Source organism: Zingiber officinale, chromosome 11A (genome assembly GCF_018446385.1).
Source record: "Zingiber officinale cultivar Zhangliang chromosome 11A, Zo_v1.1, whole genome shotgun sequence".
NCBI classification, from domain to species: domain Eukaryota; kingdom Viridiplantae; phylum Streptophyta; class Magnoliopsida; order Zingiberales; family Zingiberaceae; genus Zingiber; species Zingiber officinale.
The window spans coordinates 15,628,163-15,644,109 of NC_056006.1; the positions used below are offsets into that span (position 1 = coordinate 15,628,163).

At 41.4% G+C, this 15,947-nt stretch overlaps 1 protein-coding gene across 1 annotated transcript; it reads left to right on the forward strand.

The window, feature by feature from the left end:
• Nucleotides 1-13,238: 13,238 nt before the first annotated feature.
• On the forward strand, nucleotides 13,239-14,426 carry LOC122032473 (sex determination protein tasselseed-2-like). Its single transcript, XM_042591761.1, has 2 exons — nucleotides 13,239-13,336; nucleotides 13,401-14,426. The coding sequence occupies exons 1-2, from the start codon at nucleotides 13,248-13,250 to the stop codon at nucleotides 14,227-14,229; spliced, it is 918 nt and encodes a 305-aa protein (XP_042447695.1). The 5' UTR covers nucleotides 13,239-13,247; the 3' UTR covers nucleotides 14,230-14,426.
• Nucleotides 14,427-15,947: the final 1,521 nt, after the last annotated feature.

A 15,947-nucleotide genomic window follows, 5' to 3' on the forward strand; every position in this document is an offset into this window, starting at 1 on the left:
GTTGTCGTCCAGCCTCGTCCAATGTTCCCGTTCGGATGCAGGTGCATTCCCACAGACGGCGCCAAATTGATCCTGTCCGAACCAGAAGTCAACAGACGCTGGGCACGTGGCGCTCTCCGACTCGCTGATGTAGATCTCCAACTGGTGGCGCGATGCTCCGGCTAACCTGCACAGAAGTCGGGCCGGGAAGGGGGTTCCTGGCGGCGACCCTCCGACGCTCAAGTCAGGTAAATTACGATGAACAAGGTGGCTCCCAAAATCTCATAATACCTCGAAAATCCCTTCTCCGGCGAAGTCTGAGGCTCTTTATATAGAGCTGTGAAGGGTTTGGGCACGTGTACCAAGGTGCATACGTGTCCTCTGTCCTTTCCTAGGTACGCGGCTGTCAGAAAGCTTACCTGACCCATATCGCTACAGTCAAAGCATGCCCTTGATGGGACAGCAGAATCCCCTATCACAAGATTTGGAGCATGGCACACACGTGAAATCTACCGGTTGTCAGAGAAAGAAGTCCCCTGTCCTTTTCCCTTGCTCCAAACTTGTCGTCCGGGCGGACAGCTCCCTCAACATCCGGCCGGACATCCGCAGTGGTTTACTTGTGCTTTGTGGAGACTAATAAACAGGGGTGCTTTATGACTTTGGTCGGTCAAAAGGTCAGCTCGGTCCATGACCTTTTCAACTGAGCGTCGGAACCCCGATTTGACAGGGTGCCTTCCAACCATAAGTACGAGCCGGCCGGACCCATCCGGGTATTCGATTCCATCGGCCGGCCGACAGTCCGGTCGGACCGGCCGTCTACGGCCGTCCATCCGGTCGGACCACACTCTCCCCGGATGGGCGGCTGCTCCGGTGACTTCCACTTGACGTTGACTTTGCAGGGGGGGCCCGCTCTTACTTCCGGATCATATATATATATATATATATATATATATTTATATATTTTGTTGATATATCATACATTTTATGTCGCACACCTCGTAAGATTTTTTTTTTATGCTTAATACTCTAATCCAGCCTTTAAATCTTAAAATTAAAATTTGATTTGCATAACCGAGAGCTTAAAAATAATAAATAAATTGAGTTACACTGGGCACGCCCAACGCTAACGCCTAGCGTAACAATATATATAAATAGAAGATATCTTGGACGACATCCGTGGGTGACAAACAATCAACGAAATGCTATGTTTTCCTCTTTTTTTATTTATTTTTTTAAACTCCCGATTATGTCAATAAATTTTACTTTTAGGATTTATGTACGGTCTGAGTTATAGCATTAAGTAAAAATAATAATAATAATAATTGGAAAAAAAAAATTAGGTGCTCAGGTATTGTACAAGGTAAAATATGTATATATCAAAAATATATATGTAGTAATTGTTTCAAGTTTAGTATTTAGGATTTAGAAGGTATTATTTAAGATTTAGAAAGTGAAAACACAAGATGCACAGTTTATGTTGGACATGGGTAGCATATCATTCCTCTAAACTTTAGCAGCAAGGTCATATCTAGTTGGGCCAAAAACAAGCATTAAAACCAAGACGCAAGTGTTTATTTGGGTAGGATAAAAATAAAAATTAAAGAAATTTTTCATCGTCGTTATTTTCTTATTATAAAATAATGAAAAAACGAATTTACAAATTATACACAGATCATTTTTTGAATATTTTTTATCCATTCTATTTTCTCTCACATGTTTTTTATTTTTTATTTTTGTCATTTTTCTCACTGTCATGACTGTGGAGCTTAGAGCTATCAATCAATTTAGGTGGAACCTATCGAATTACCAGCTTTGTCCAACCATTTAAATGAGTTAGTTAAAATTTTATTAAGTTATTTAAAGATGAACCTAAATGTGTGGATTGTAGATCTAGACGGATTGACTCATGGCGGGATCAGTTAACATATGAACCCACCTATCACAAGTCGAGCCATCTAACAATACTAGCAGAGCCCTACTCAACCACATTATGTGGCCCTGCAGCAACCCTACATGGCCACCTCTTTTCTTCCTTTTTCTATTTTCTTTCCCTAAAGATTTTTTAAATTTCTTCCCTTCTTCAGTCCGCACTTCAAAATAATACAATGAAGATATGTTTAGGTCAATCAAAAAGGTCAACTGAGTCAATCGCGTTGGTCTAGCTTGTCACATTGGTATGATTGAGTCAAATGGGCTAAAGGGTCAAGACTGACTAGATAGATTATTTAGCCTACTTGCATTAGTTAGGTAGAGCCAACTAGATGCTAATGGATTATAAGGAATAATTATATGTATCTATTATATTCCTTTGCATATTATATATTTTTTACAGATACAACCTTGTAATAAAAAATAAATTATGAAAATTTCACAAGTTGTTTATACCTATCAATAATTTAAACCAGTTATGCAAGCTAGTTGACCTAGACAACTAATATCATGCTCTGAGGGTAAGATTATCTGACAAAAATCGGACAATGTCTCCCTTATAGTAGTGACAGATGAATCATGAATACAAGACCACAGGGCCACAAAAGAAATAATCAACAACCCATACAGTTAGAACATACACAACTACGCAGTTATATACTCAGCTCACACAACTGAAACAAAAAGAACATAACCATACAGTTATATAGGCAACTCATATGGCAGAAATAGAGAATACAGTGAAAGATAATAAAACTAAACAACATACACAGCTGGTACAAACACAAAATACATAAGATAAAACACTGACTGCATGTAGGCATGACTTACACCACAATACAAATCCAAAATGAATAAATGGGGCCACAAGGCTAAAATCCAAAAGCAAGTCGAATCACTATACACCAAGTCCGAAAAATAAAGTAAGAATAGCATAGTGTGAAATAACCAGAAAACGGATCTCGGATGTGACGTGGGACTAGTAGCCAGGATCCTCCAAGCAACTCCTCCAACATCTACTTGTTACATGGCAAAAGAAAAATCAGTACAAGGGGTGGTGAGTGCAAATCACTCAGCGAATAATAAGAATATGATAGTACATGGATAAAAGTGTAAGGCGATCAAAGATATACAGTCTCAATAGGGAAATAAGAGTATAATCATATATGATATGATAAACATACATACCCGTACCAGTCTAACACAAACAGTGTAATGATCAGTAACTCACTAAGGATCAACAACAAACCTGCTCATAACACTTATATATATATATATATATATATATATATATATATATATATATATATATATATATATATATATATATATATATATATATATATATATATATATATATATATATAATAGATCATGTCATCCTATACATCAGTGACAATCATAAGCCATAAGTCAACACTTCCCACAAGCAATCTGTCGTATGTGGGAGCAACGTTCCACGACAAACAATCCGCAATATGTGGGAGCAACGCTCCACCACAAACAATACAATATATATATAATCATGTATGATAAACTATAATAGATCATCATATGTGAGAACATCACAACAATACGTCATATGTGGGAGCAACGCTTCTCCACAAGCAATCTGTCGTATGTGGGAGCAACGTTCCACGACAAGCAATCCGCAATATGTGGGAGCAACGCTCCACCACAAACAATGCAATATATGTGGAAGCAACGCTCTACCACAAGTAATCCGAATATGTGGGAGCAATGCTCCACCACAAATAATATAATATATGTGGAAGCAACGCTCCACCACAAGCAATACAATTTATGCGGGAGTAACGCTCCACCACAAGCAATACAAATGACTAAGACTTCTAGCTATCTAACTAGGGACTACGCGAGAACACTCTACCATAAATAACCCGTGGGAAGTCCGAAATGTCAGAATCTCTGTCTGCACGATAACACTCTACCACAGATAACCCGTGGGAAGTCCGAAATGTCAGAATCTCTGTCTGCACGATAACACTCTACCACAGATAACTCGTGGGTAGACAAGATGTAGCTATCTAGTTACGAGTTGCGCGAGAACACTCTACCATAGATAACCCGTGGGCAACCCAGGGTATAACAATCACTATCAACTAGCTCTGGCTACGAGGGAGCAATGATCGTCAAACTATCTCATACCATATGGGAGCAATGGTCGTCAAACTAGCTCATACCGTAAGAGAGCAATGGTCGTCAAACTAGCTCATACCACAAAGAAGCAATGGTCGTCAGCATGCATATAGTACAATGATGAACATAATGTAAATAATCATAATACCGATATAATGATCATCAATGCAACAACTCCCGTCCCCTCGGGGTGGTGCGATGGTTAAGGCATGGGGTGTTGCCACATGAGGTCTTGGGGTCGAAACTCGGTGTGACCGAGCATAACCTCCCCCATGTCTTGACCATTTGCACTAATGGCTAATAGTCACCCGTGATTTACCTCCTCCATGTTGACCTAGAGACGGGTTGGCGGGAGCGCTGGGGGCGAGCGAATCGCCTTTTGCCACATCAATACAACAACTCCCTCAACATAAATATAACATAATCAACATGATCCTCTAATAGTACACACCAGACATGTATGCACACATCACACAGGTTTAATCGACAAAATACCTCCAATAGTACACACCTGACACGTGTGTACATGTAGCCTAACTATAATCAACAAGATATCTCTAATAATACACCAGACATGTATACACACACCACCACACAGGTTTAATCGACAAAATACCTCCAATAGTACACACCTGACACGTGTGTACACACAATATAGGTATAATCAACAAGATATCTCCAATAATACATCAGACACGTGTACACACACCACCACACAGGTTTAATCAATAAGATATCTCCAATAGTACACACCTGACACGTGTGTACACACAACATAGATATAATCAACAAAATACCTCCAATAATATACCAGACACATGTACACACACCACCACACAAGTTTAATCGACAAGATACCTCCAATAGTACACACCTAACACGTGTGTACACACTATAGGGGATCGGTGGCCGGCTAGAAGGGGGTTGGATAGCTAGGTCACCCCCAACTTCAATCAATTCTCTACAAGACGTTAGTGCGTAGCGGAAATACGAAAACTAAAATAATGGAAGCAAACAAGAATACAAATGCTAACATGATTCCTTTACGTGGTTCAGAGATTGCTTGCTCCTACTCCACGGCGTGTACTTAAGGTGGGCGAACCCCTGATCCTTCGGTGGATCAATCCCCGACAATCTCCGGCTAGATCTTACTCCTTCTCGGTAGAGTACAACATCTCACAAATCTCTCTTTCTCTTACAAGATGAAGACTTAGATTAGGAGGAAGAGAATGGCTTGGAAGCTTTGGACAATGGCAAAGGAGTGATTCAACAATAATCAGTAACCTCCTTCATGCCCCAAAGCTTCCCTTAAATAAGAAGAGAGAGTTGATCAACATATCAACTCATCTCAGCACCAGTCGACTGATAGTTCCACCAGTCAACTAGTGCTACCGTTGGAGGTAGCCAACGGCTACTTCGCAGCTCCAACGGTTTGTCAACGACCACTTACCAGTCGACTGATAAAACTACCAGTCGACTTATTGTTGCTGGCTGAGCGAACAGAATGCTTCTGTTCGCTCCCAGTCGACTGCATAGTCAATTGGACCAGTCGACTGCAACTTCCAGCAGTCGACTGGTCCCAGTTACACACTCACCTTCTTCGGAGTCACCCTTGAAGCCCTCTTCCTCGGCGTTCGCCCCTCAGATGCACCCGAGCCCGCGACTCCTTTCCGTGCCATCTTTCACGTTGCCTTGAAGTCCGCTTCCTTTGGCTTCACTCCGTTGCTCCTCATTCACGGTCCCTCGGATGCACCATCCTTCATCGATCTCATGGCCCCGAGCTATAGGATGAGCTTCCCAAGCTTAGCCGCACCAACCTCGTCATGTCTGTTTCACCAAGTCCTGCATAACTCAAACACATATCAAAACAATATGAAAGACTAACTTAAACTCTTTGACATACACATCAAAACCATGATCGTACCGATCAAACTTGGGTCGATTGCATTAACAATCTCTCCCTTTTTGATGTGTGGCAATATGTTTAAGTTAGGCACAAATAACAACACAAAAATTAAGCAATATGTAAACATGAAGCATAATACGCAAGCTCCCTCTTAACATATACTCTCAACCTTAATTTTCAAGTTTTGCACTCAATTAGGTTTATAACTTAAACCTTCCCATTTCTCCCCCTTTGACACCATAAAAAATTGTACGAAATAAGTACATATACCAAGGCATCAATGTGGACTTAAAAATACCCAATACCAACTCTTGACAGTGTTGGAAAATAGCTACCAGTCGACTGCTAACTATTGCAGTCGACTGGCATAAACCGATCCAATTTTCAACATTCTAAAGTCAACTTCAGAAATGCATAAAAAAATTCAAAAAATCATGAAATTTTGAAGACATATTTCTTATAATGTTCTTTAACAAGGAAAAATATGTCTCCATAAAAATTCATCATATTTTTGAAGTTTTGATAAAAATTCAAACACCTTGAAAATCACTCAAGTTTTTATCAATTTGAAAATTTATTTTGAATTCATATGTTTCAAAATAACTATACCAGAGTAAGTAAAACATAGAATTATTTTCAAAACATTTAAAATATCCAACTATGATCTATGGGCAAGATATCCATTAATTAAACATTTGCTTTCCCTATAGTTGGCCTATAATCACTAAAAATTGATATATTTCATAACTCATCAAAATGTCATAAGCATAAGTGAATTATTTGTATCATTCTATCATCTCACATCTATGTTTAGAAAATAATATAAGTTATTGTGAGATGAAATAAAGGTAATCTCTACTTAGCCCTTTTTATCATTAATTTCTATCAAGGCTAAGTGCTCCCCCTTAAGGTCTCAAGTCAATCATTTTTCAAAGATTTGAATTATGATTTCAATGGTTGACTAATTCAAAATCCTCTAACCCTTGAGGATTGACTTTGGCACCCAATAGACATTCTTTCTAATTGGGTTAACCAAATATTTCTTGGGGATCCATTTTTTTATCTATGGTCTTAGTTTTTTATTGCCCCTTAGCAAGTAGACAATGATAGGTCTTTTCATTATTGGGTTCATTGTATCATAACCCATTTTTCTTAAAACTTGCCCTTTGACTCCCAATGATCATATTTAAAGGTTTGGATCCAATTTCAAATTTTCTGAGGGCATTGGTAAGGTATTCTATCTTTTCCCTTAAAACCTTATTTTCTTCTACTAAATATGAATCATTTGAATTTGTAGAAGAAGCATGCATATCATTGTCCTTAGAACACATGAATTCTAATTTTTCCTTAAGCATGCAAATATCATTTTTCAAAGATTTGTTCTTTCTTTTTGCCTTAAACAAATCATCATTTGTACTTGCAATAATTTTAATTAAAACATGGGGAGGAAGATTATGTACCTCACTTACCGAGAAGTCCGAATCCGAACTTTGACCTCCCCCTTCACTTGAGCTCCCTTCTTCATCTTCACTTGAGCTCCTTCCTTTTTCTTGTTCGGATGAGGTGGAGGCTACATCATCAATTCCCATTAGAGCAAAATGGGGCACATGGTGTTCTTCCTCCTCCGATAAAGATGGATCATCCCATGTTGCTTTTAGGTTTTTGACCTTCTTCCCTTTTTCTTTTGACTTCTTCTTCTCTTCCTTCTTCTTTTCTTCTTTCTTCTTCAAGAGGGGGCATTCATCCCTCATATGTTCTTCTCCTTGGCAATTATAGCAAATAACTCTCCTTGTCCTACTCTTGCCTCTTGAACTCCTCCTTCCATGAGATTTGTTAGTAGAAAAAGTTTTAAATGCTTTTCTGATCTTCCTTACCATATATGCCTCTTGATCGCTATCTATTGAGACACTTGACTCTTCGGAATCGGAAGATGGTGGAGATGGAGATTTCTTCTTCTTCCCCTTTCTCTTATTTGCCACAAGGGCTACTCCTCTTGATCTATGGACTTCTCCATCTAATTCTTCAACTCTTGTTTCGTAAAGCTCCACTGTTGAGAAGAATTTATCTAGAGAGGATTTCTCTAGATCCCTTGAGATGTAGAATGGATCTACAATTGAGCTCCAAGTTGTGGTCCTTGGGAAAGCATTAAGGGCTTTCATCATCATGTCTCAGTTTGAAAGTATCACACCTACACTCGTTAGTCCATTAATAATTTCCTTAATTCTAGAATGTAAAATTAATACCTTTTCTCCTTTCTCAAGCTTAATGTTGTTGTGTTGAGATCGAAGAAGGTCTCTCTTTGCCAATTTTGCTTCCGAAGTCCCTTCATGAAGCTCCACTAGTTTCTCCCATAAGTCATTGGCGCTTGTATAGTTTCCAATCCTAGTCACTTCTTGTTGGGGAAGAACATTTAGTAGGTGATGCATTGCCTTTGAGTTTGCTAACTGCTCTTCCTTTTGCTTCTTGGTCCATCTTGTTATGTTGATTGTCTCATTGTGTTCATCCTTAGGTGCTTCAAAACCACTTCTCATGATTAGCATTATATCAAAATCGGTATCGAAAAATACCTCCATTCTTCTCTTCCACCAAGAAAAATCTCCTTCGAATTTGGGTGGATGTGTGCTCGAACCGACCATTTTGATGAAGTGCTCTTCTCGGTGATGAGTCCGTTAAAGGCGTCCTCGCTCTAATACCACTTATAGGAGATCGGTGGCCGGCTAGAAGGGGGGTTGGATAGCTAGGTCCCCCCCCCCCCCCCCCCACTTCAATTGATTCTCTACAAGACATTAGTGCGTAGCGGAAATACTAAAATTAAAACAATGAAAGCAAACAAGAATACAAACGCTAACATGATTCCTTTACATGATTCAGAGATTGCTTGCTCCTACTCCACGGCGTGTACTTATGGTGGATGAACCTCTGATCCTTCGGTGGATCAATACCCGGCAATCTCCGGCTAGATCTTACTCCTTCTCGGTGGAGTACAACCTCTCACAAATCTCTCTTCCTCTTACAAGATGAAGGCTTAGATTAGGAGGAAGAAAATGGCTTGGAAGATTTGAACAATGGCAAAGGAGTGATTCAACAATAATCAGTAGTCTCCTTCATGCCCCAAAGCTTCCCTTAAATAAGAAGAGAGAGTTAATCAACATATCAACTCATCTTGGCACCAGTCGACTGATAGTTCCACCAGTCAACTGGTGCTACCGTTAGAGGTAGCCAACGACTACTTCGCAGCTCCAACGGTTTGCCAACGACCACTTACCAGTCGACTGATAAAACTACCAATCGACTTATCATTACTGGCTGAGTGAACATAATGCTTCTGTTCGCTCCCAGTCGACTGCATAGTCGACTGGACTAGTCGACTGCAACTTCTAGCAGTCGACTGGTCCCGGTTACACACTCACACTCACCTTCTTCGGAGTCACCCTTGAAGCCCTCTTCCTCGGCGTTCGCCCCTCAGATGCACCCGAGCCCGCGGCTCCTTTCCGTGCCATCTTTCACGTTGCCTTAAAGTCTGCTTCCTTTGGCTTCACTCCGTTGCTCCTCATCCACGATCTCTCGGATGCACCATCCTTCACCGATCTCATGGACCTGAGCCATAGGGTGAGCTTCCCAAGCTTAGACACACCAAGCTCCTCATGTGTGTTTCACCAAGTCCTGCATGACTCAAACACATATCAAAATAATATGAAAGACTAACTTAAACTCTTTGATATACACATCAAAACTATAATCGTACTGATCAAATTTGAGTCAATTGCACCAACACACACAACATAGGTATAATCAACAAGATACCTGACACGTGTGTACACATAATATAGGTATAATCAACAAGATACCTCTAATAATACACCAGACACGTGTACACACACCACCACACAGGTTTAATCAACAAGATACCTCCAATAGTACACACCTGACATGTGTGTACACACAACATAGGTATAATCAACAAAATACCTCCAATAATACACCAGACACGTGTACACACACCACCACATAAGTTTAATCGACAAGATACCTCCAATAGTACACACTTGACATATGTATACACACAACATAAGTATAATTAACAAGATACTTACAATAATACACTAGACACATGTACATACACCACCACACAGGTTTAATCGACAAGATACTAAAATAGTGTACACCTGGCACGTGTGTACATACAACATATAAATATCTAGAAAACATGATCCATCAATCACATATACTAGTATGCATGGAAAGATCCAACATACGACTACCAACAAGATATATAATAAGTAACAACACCTATACACATGGGCACACTAACATATGCATAATCAGCATGATAACTCCTACAGTACACATCATACACGTGTGTAAATTACAGAGTAGAAATATCAAACAGTGAGACTGTATAAATAATAAAGAGATCATCTCAAAGATCAAACATATAAGTATCAAGCACAGATAAAATACGAGTGAAGTCAAGGTAAATCAACCTAATCCATCAAATAATCTATCCACTAAGTTCAAAGAACTATAGAGGCCAAGAAAAAAGGACCCGCCTTTATATAACTCATGTTGGAAATAACTCCCATGTCACGCTACTCGTCGCAAATCACTGACCTGCATTTCACATGATATACAAATTTAGCTAATTACATATGAATTAAATAGTTAAATCAAATTCTTAAAACCTATTTAGGGTAACTTCAATCGAAATATGATCATCGCTTAACCCCCCAATATATGTTTAGGTATCAATAAAAATAATTCACCACCTAAACTCAAGTTAATCCAGCTTCAACCCTAATCAATCCACAATCCACATATACAACTCAATCAATTTCTATAATCAACTATCCACTGTATCATCTACTAGACATCATAATCATTTGCAATCCAATCAAAACAAAACTCATGTATTAAGTTTCCTACTTTATCAAACAACAATTTTGTTTAACCGAAAATTTACCTAATTTTCCATCTTCTCATGTAACAGCTCCCCTATTATTTCACAACCGACGCAATTGATGCCAAGAATGATGGTCGAAATAATAACCAGCTAAACATTAAATTTTAGCATTTCAATACAGAGGATGGAAATTTGGTCTTCTCTAATCGAATACGTAGCATGCCTTATCTCAATCTAGTGTCGGCATACCCCTCTCCATGACCAAACCTTCTGACCACCTAGTGATTGATTGATGATAGAGAGGAAAAGCGTAAGGCAGCACTGATCCAGGCTAGGGCATGGCTCCAGGAATTGGAGACAACACTCCGGTGGGAAGAGACAACGGTGATAAAGTGGTACCGACACAATCGGCAGCGGCACCAGGCAATTGATGGCGTCGGTGATGTAAGCTAGGGCACAGGAGGAGATTGACAGCTCCCCCTCAATCGGTGGCATCACAGATCTAGCCTTCAACAAGGAGGCGACGTCGACTCAAGGAGAAAGGGATTGTGCGAGAAGGGCAAAGCATCAATGGCTCTCACATGGTCGATGCAGTCGTTATCCTGGCCTGATGCGGAGGAAGATGACCAGCGATCGGTCGAGAAGGGGCAACAAATTAGGATCAGACACGGGGAAGCAGATCACGATCAGGATGGGGGGAAGAAGAAGAGGGCAACGAGCTCGGGAGGAGAAGAATCAAAAAATTAAAACCTAGGATTAAGCCATCACAACCTAAATTTTTATTTCAATCAACTCCCAACTTCAATAGATATTCTAAATATGTTTTCTCTAAGTCTAATAAATTCATCCCCTAAACTTATCATATGGACTCTAATTAAATCCCGAAATTTTTCTATAAATTCTTTAAAAAAAAATATTTATTATTTAATTATCAATCTTACAATTAGAGTTTATTAAATTGAGCAAATATAAAGATCTTGTCGATGCAAATGGCTCAGACGTTTAAGTCAATTGAGCCAGATCAATCACCCTATGATAGGGGTGAATATCAGTTCATAATCGAACTACAAGTCCAAACCAATTAAACCACTGCACTGCACATCCAAATCAATTAAATCAAAGTTATTATAAAAATAAATTAAAATGATATAAAATTAAATTAAATTGATAAAAAGAACAATAAATTCAATCATAATCAAAAAAAATTTATTAATAAATTTAATCAATTTATAAAATTTAAAATCAAAAACCAATTGATTAAATAAAAAAATCTATATTTTTGGGGAAAAAACACATGAATTTTCAAATTAACTGAATTTCCCAATTCAATTGATTATTTAATTTAATTAACTTTCCTCACCCCTAAGAGCTCTATAGATCCATTTGATAACAAAATTTGATAAACCTAGTTAGCCCTAGAGTGATCGGTCCGACCTTTCCTATCGGTTATCAAGGTAAATTAGAAAACGCTCGCGGCAGACGGTCAAGAAACTCAGCATCTTTTGGTTGTGGGCCTCATTTGGAAGAAAATTTCATATAAATTCGTCATAACTGGGGATCGAATCGCGAATGCTTGGGTGACAACCTGGATACTCTGTCGTTACACCATAGTCCTAACAGCATATTTGTAAGAATTTTTCCTCCAAATAGGACACACAACCAAAGGATAACGGACTTCTGAACTGTCCGCAGGAAATGCTTCCCGATTTACCCTAGTGGCTAATGAATTTTTTTTGTAAAACCGGGTCGGTCACCCTAGAACTAGTTAATCAAATTAACTGGATTTATCTTTTTTTCTATAGATCTACTTGATGCTCATGGGGCTAAAGTGCAACAGAAAATCATCAAAATTATCATTCAAATATCTGTGGTTCAATCTCCAATTATAATATACTTATAAAGATTTTTCTTCCAAATGAGACGCGCAATCACGAAATATTGAACTTCTTGATTGTTTGACACGAGTACTTTTTGATTTACCCTGACGATCGATAAAAAAATATTCATTAAATTAGATCGATCATCTCAGATTCAATATTACTTGATTTATCAATTTTTTTTTCTATCGATCCATTTGATCCAAGTGGGTTTGAGTGGATTAGGTGTGGCACAGCTAAGCCGACTAGTGAGCTCGATAAGCCCCGACGAGTCAAATGGGCTCTGCTAACTTCGATGGTTCGATCGAGTCGGACGGGTGGAGGAGCAGCTACTAGCTAGTGCCTAAATGATTCAATTGAGCCGACAGATCTAACACTGCTCAATCTTCTATCATTCACACTGAGAGATGACCAAGACTATGATTCTCTTGTCTTCCAAATTCTCTCTATAAAACACATCTCTCTGTTTCACTTTCTTCCCCGATCGAGATTGCTCGCAATGCCTGCGGCGGAAGTGACGCCGGAGAAATCTCTCGAAGGGAAACGTGTTCATGTTTGGGAAACGGCCGCTCCTCCTCTGCCAAAAAGGTGATCTTTCTGTTCGTTTGCTGCTTAACGATCTGCAAATCTTTTATGCTCTGTTTGTTTTTAGGCTCGAAGGCAAGGTGGCGATCGTCACGGGCGGCGGCCGCGGCATCGGCGAGGCTACGGTGCAGGTTTTCGCTCTGCACGGCGCGAAGGTGGTGGTGGCCGACGTTGAGGACGTCGACGGGGAGTCTCTGGCGGCGCGGCTTGGCCCTTCGGTGAGCTTCGTCCACTGCGACGTGCGCGAGGAGGCGGACATCGAGCGACTGGTGGACCGCACTGTGGCCCGCCACGGCCGCCTCGACGTGTTCTGCAGCAACGCCGGCGTGCTCGGCCGGCAGGCCCCGCGCAGCGACCTCAGCATCGCGGCGCTGGATGCGGAGGAGTTCGACGAGGTGATGCGCGTCAACGTGCGCGGGGCGGCGCTGGGGATGAAGCACGCGGCGCGCGCCATGGTTCCGCGCCGCGCCGGGTGCATAATCTCGGTGGCGAGCGTGGCCGGGGTGATGGGCGGCATGGGTCCGCACGCCTACGCCGCCTCCAAGCACGCCGTCGTGGGGCTCACCACGAACGCCGCCTGCGAGCTGGGAAAGCACGGGATCCGAGTCAACTGCGTCTCCCCCTTCGGGGTGGCCACGCGGATGCTGGTCAACGCCTGGCGCGAGGTCGAGGACGAGCACGTCGATCCGGCGGGCGCGCCGCCGACAGCGGAGGAGGTGGAGAAGACCGAAGAAATGGTGAGGGGGCTGGCGAACCTGAAAGGCGTGACGTTGACGGCCAGGGACGTGGCCGAGGCGATCCTCTACCTGGCCAGCGACGAGTCCAGGTACGTGAGCGGCCACAACCTCGTCGTCGACGGCGGCGTCACCACCTCAAGAAACCTCATCGGACTGTAACACGCTCAAGAACGCCGTCTGCTCTGCTGTACTTGATTGTTTCTTCTTCCTCCTCGACACTGATATCAGACCGTTGTTCAAGCATCCTTCATTGTCTGTAATTGATTCATTGTGGAATCAACAATCTCTCCTCGATGCGTTCCCGTGTTCTAATTGATCATAAACTAAATAAAAAGCATAGCTCGTTAATGTTCATTGATCCAGCTGAAATTGAAGAGATGGCGTACTGATGACGGCGATGGCGTGGTTGTTGACCGGTAGCACATTATTTACTCCTGGGAGCGGATTCCTTTGGATCTTGTGCATATTTGAAACGAGTAAACAAAACATCAATGTTTAAAAATCAGGGGAAAGTCCTCAAGTTTGACGAAAGTCCTCCGATATTTAAATCAGTTTAAATTCTAAATGGATGAATGAAGAATACCAGAATAGTAGAGAACGTACGTGCAAAAGTAAGCTTGAGATATGGACAAAATGTACTGATCATGTCCGAAAACGGGAAGGTGGCTAGCTGAGAATGTGGCTACTGCGTTGACTTGATGTAAACCGCACCTTGCTCTGTAAAACAAGCAACGTCGGTGCCGAGTCAGGGAAGAGGTCCCCGGTGTTAGTTCTTCGACACTCAAGTCAATCATTGGAATTGTAGAAGAATGTGGAGCAATAGTAGGACAAGCGTAAATAGTGAATAATATGTACCTCTACCGGTGCATGGAACCCTTTGTACATAAAGCCCCGGTGGACGACGTGCACGTTTCTCGAGACGTGAGTACGTTCTCCAATGTGTCCTATGAAAGGACCTGTCAGGAAAGTGTCTCTGACACCATACCTTAACAAGACGTACATATCCCTGACAAGACAGCAGAAGCTTCCGCTGTACGATCCACCTGTTGACCATGTCTTGTGTCAGCTGTAATATCTCTCAAAAAGATATTGAGAGATACGACGATGATCCCGCTACACGACCGAGCAAGGTAGCTGCTTGGCTGGGGACTCCTCCGCTCGATCGGCCTCGGCTGTTCTTTTTTAAGACAATTGGGTATAGTAGACTGTCGTCTCCCGATCGGACAAGTGCTCCGGTCTCCTGGTATTCTGTCTCTCCGTACTGAATGTCTGGCAATCTTACCATACTGTTCCGAGCTAGACGGGCGATCAGCTCGGCCAAGCCTGTTTTCGATCGGACATTGTCTGCCCCGACATGCCCTTCTAGTCGACCTCCGCTCGACCACCGTAGGTGAGCCCTTTGACACCCTAACATTGACCACCTTGACTTTAACCTCCATTTTGGCAGTTGACCCATTTCGGACAGGCCCCCTTTATCACCGCATCACATACCTTTCTAATAGAAAGGATTACACTTTATATATCACCTCTCATAACTTCCGCAATTATGAGATGATGAAAAATGTTAGAGGTTGTCGAGTAATAGAAAGGGTACAACTTGTGCAATAATTGTCTGAAAAATCTTTCCTTATCCACATGTATATCTCTTTTGTCATTTATTGTTTATGTCATTGATGAGGTAATTAAAGAAATATGGTGGCAAAAGGCTAATACGCTCGCCCCCAGCGCCCCCGCCAACCCGTCCCAAGGCCAACACGGAGGAGGTAATCATGGGCGGCTACTAGCCTTTGGAATAGTGACTAGCACATAAGGGAGACATTTACCTCGACTTTGTCAAGATTCGAACCTCAGACCTCATGGTGGCAACACCTCATGCG

Excerpts from the sequence above, each read along its gene's own strand:
- LOC122032473 (XM_042591761.1), top strand. The coding sequence starts at position 13,248 with ATGCCTGCGGCGGAAGTGACGCCGGAGAAATCTCTCGAAGGGAAACGT. Across the intron at positions 13,337-13,400 it reads GCTCCTCCTCTGCCAAAAAG|GCTCGAAGGCAAGGTGGCGA; the intron begins GTGATCTTTCTG and ends GTTTGTTTTTAG.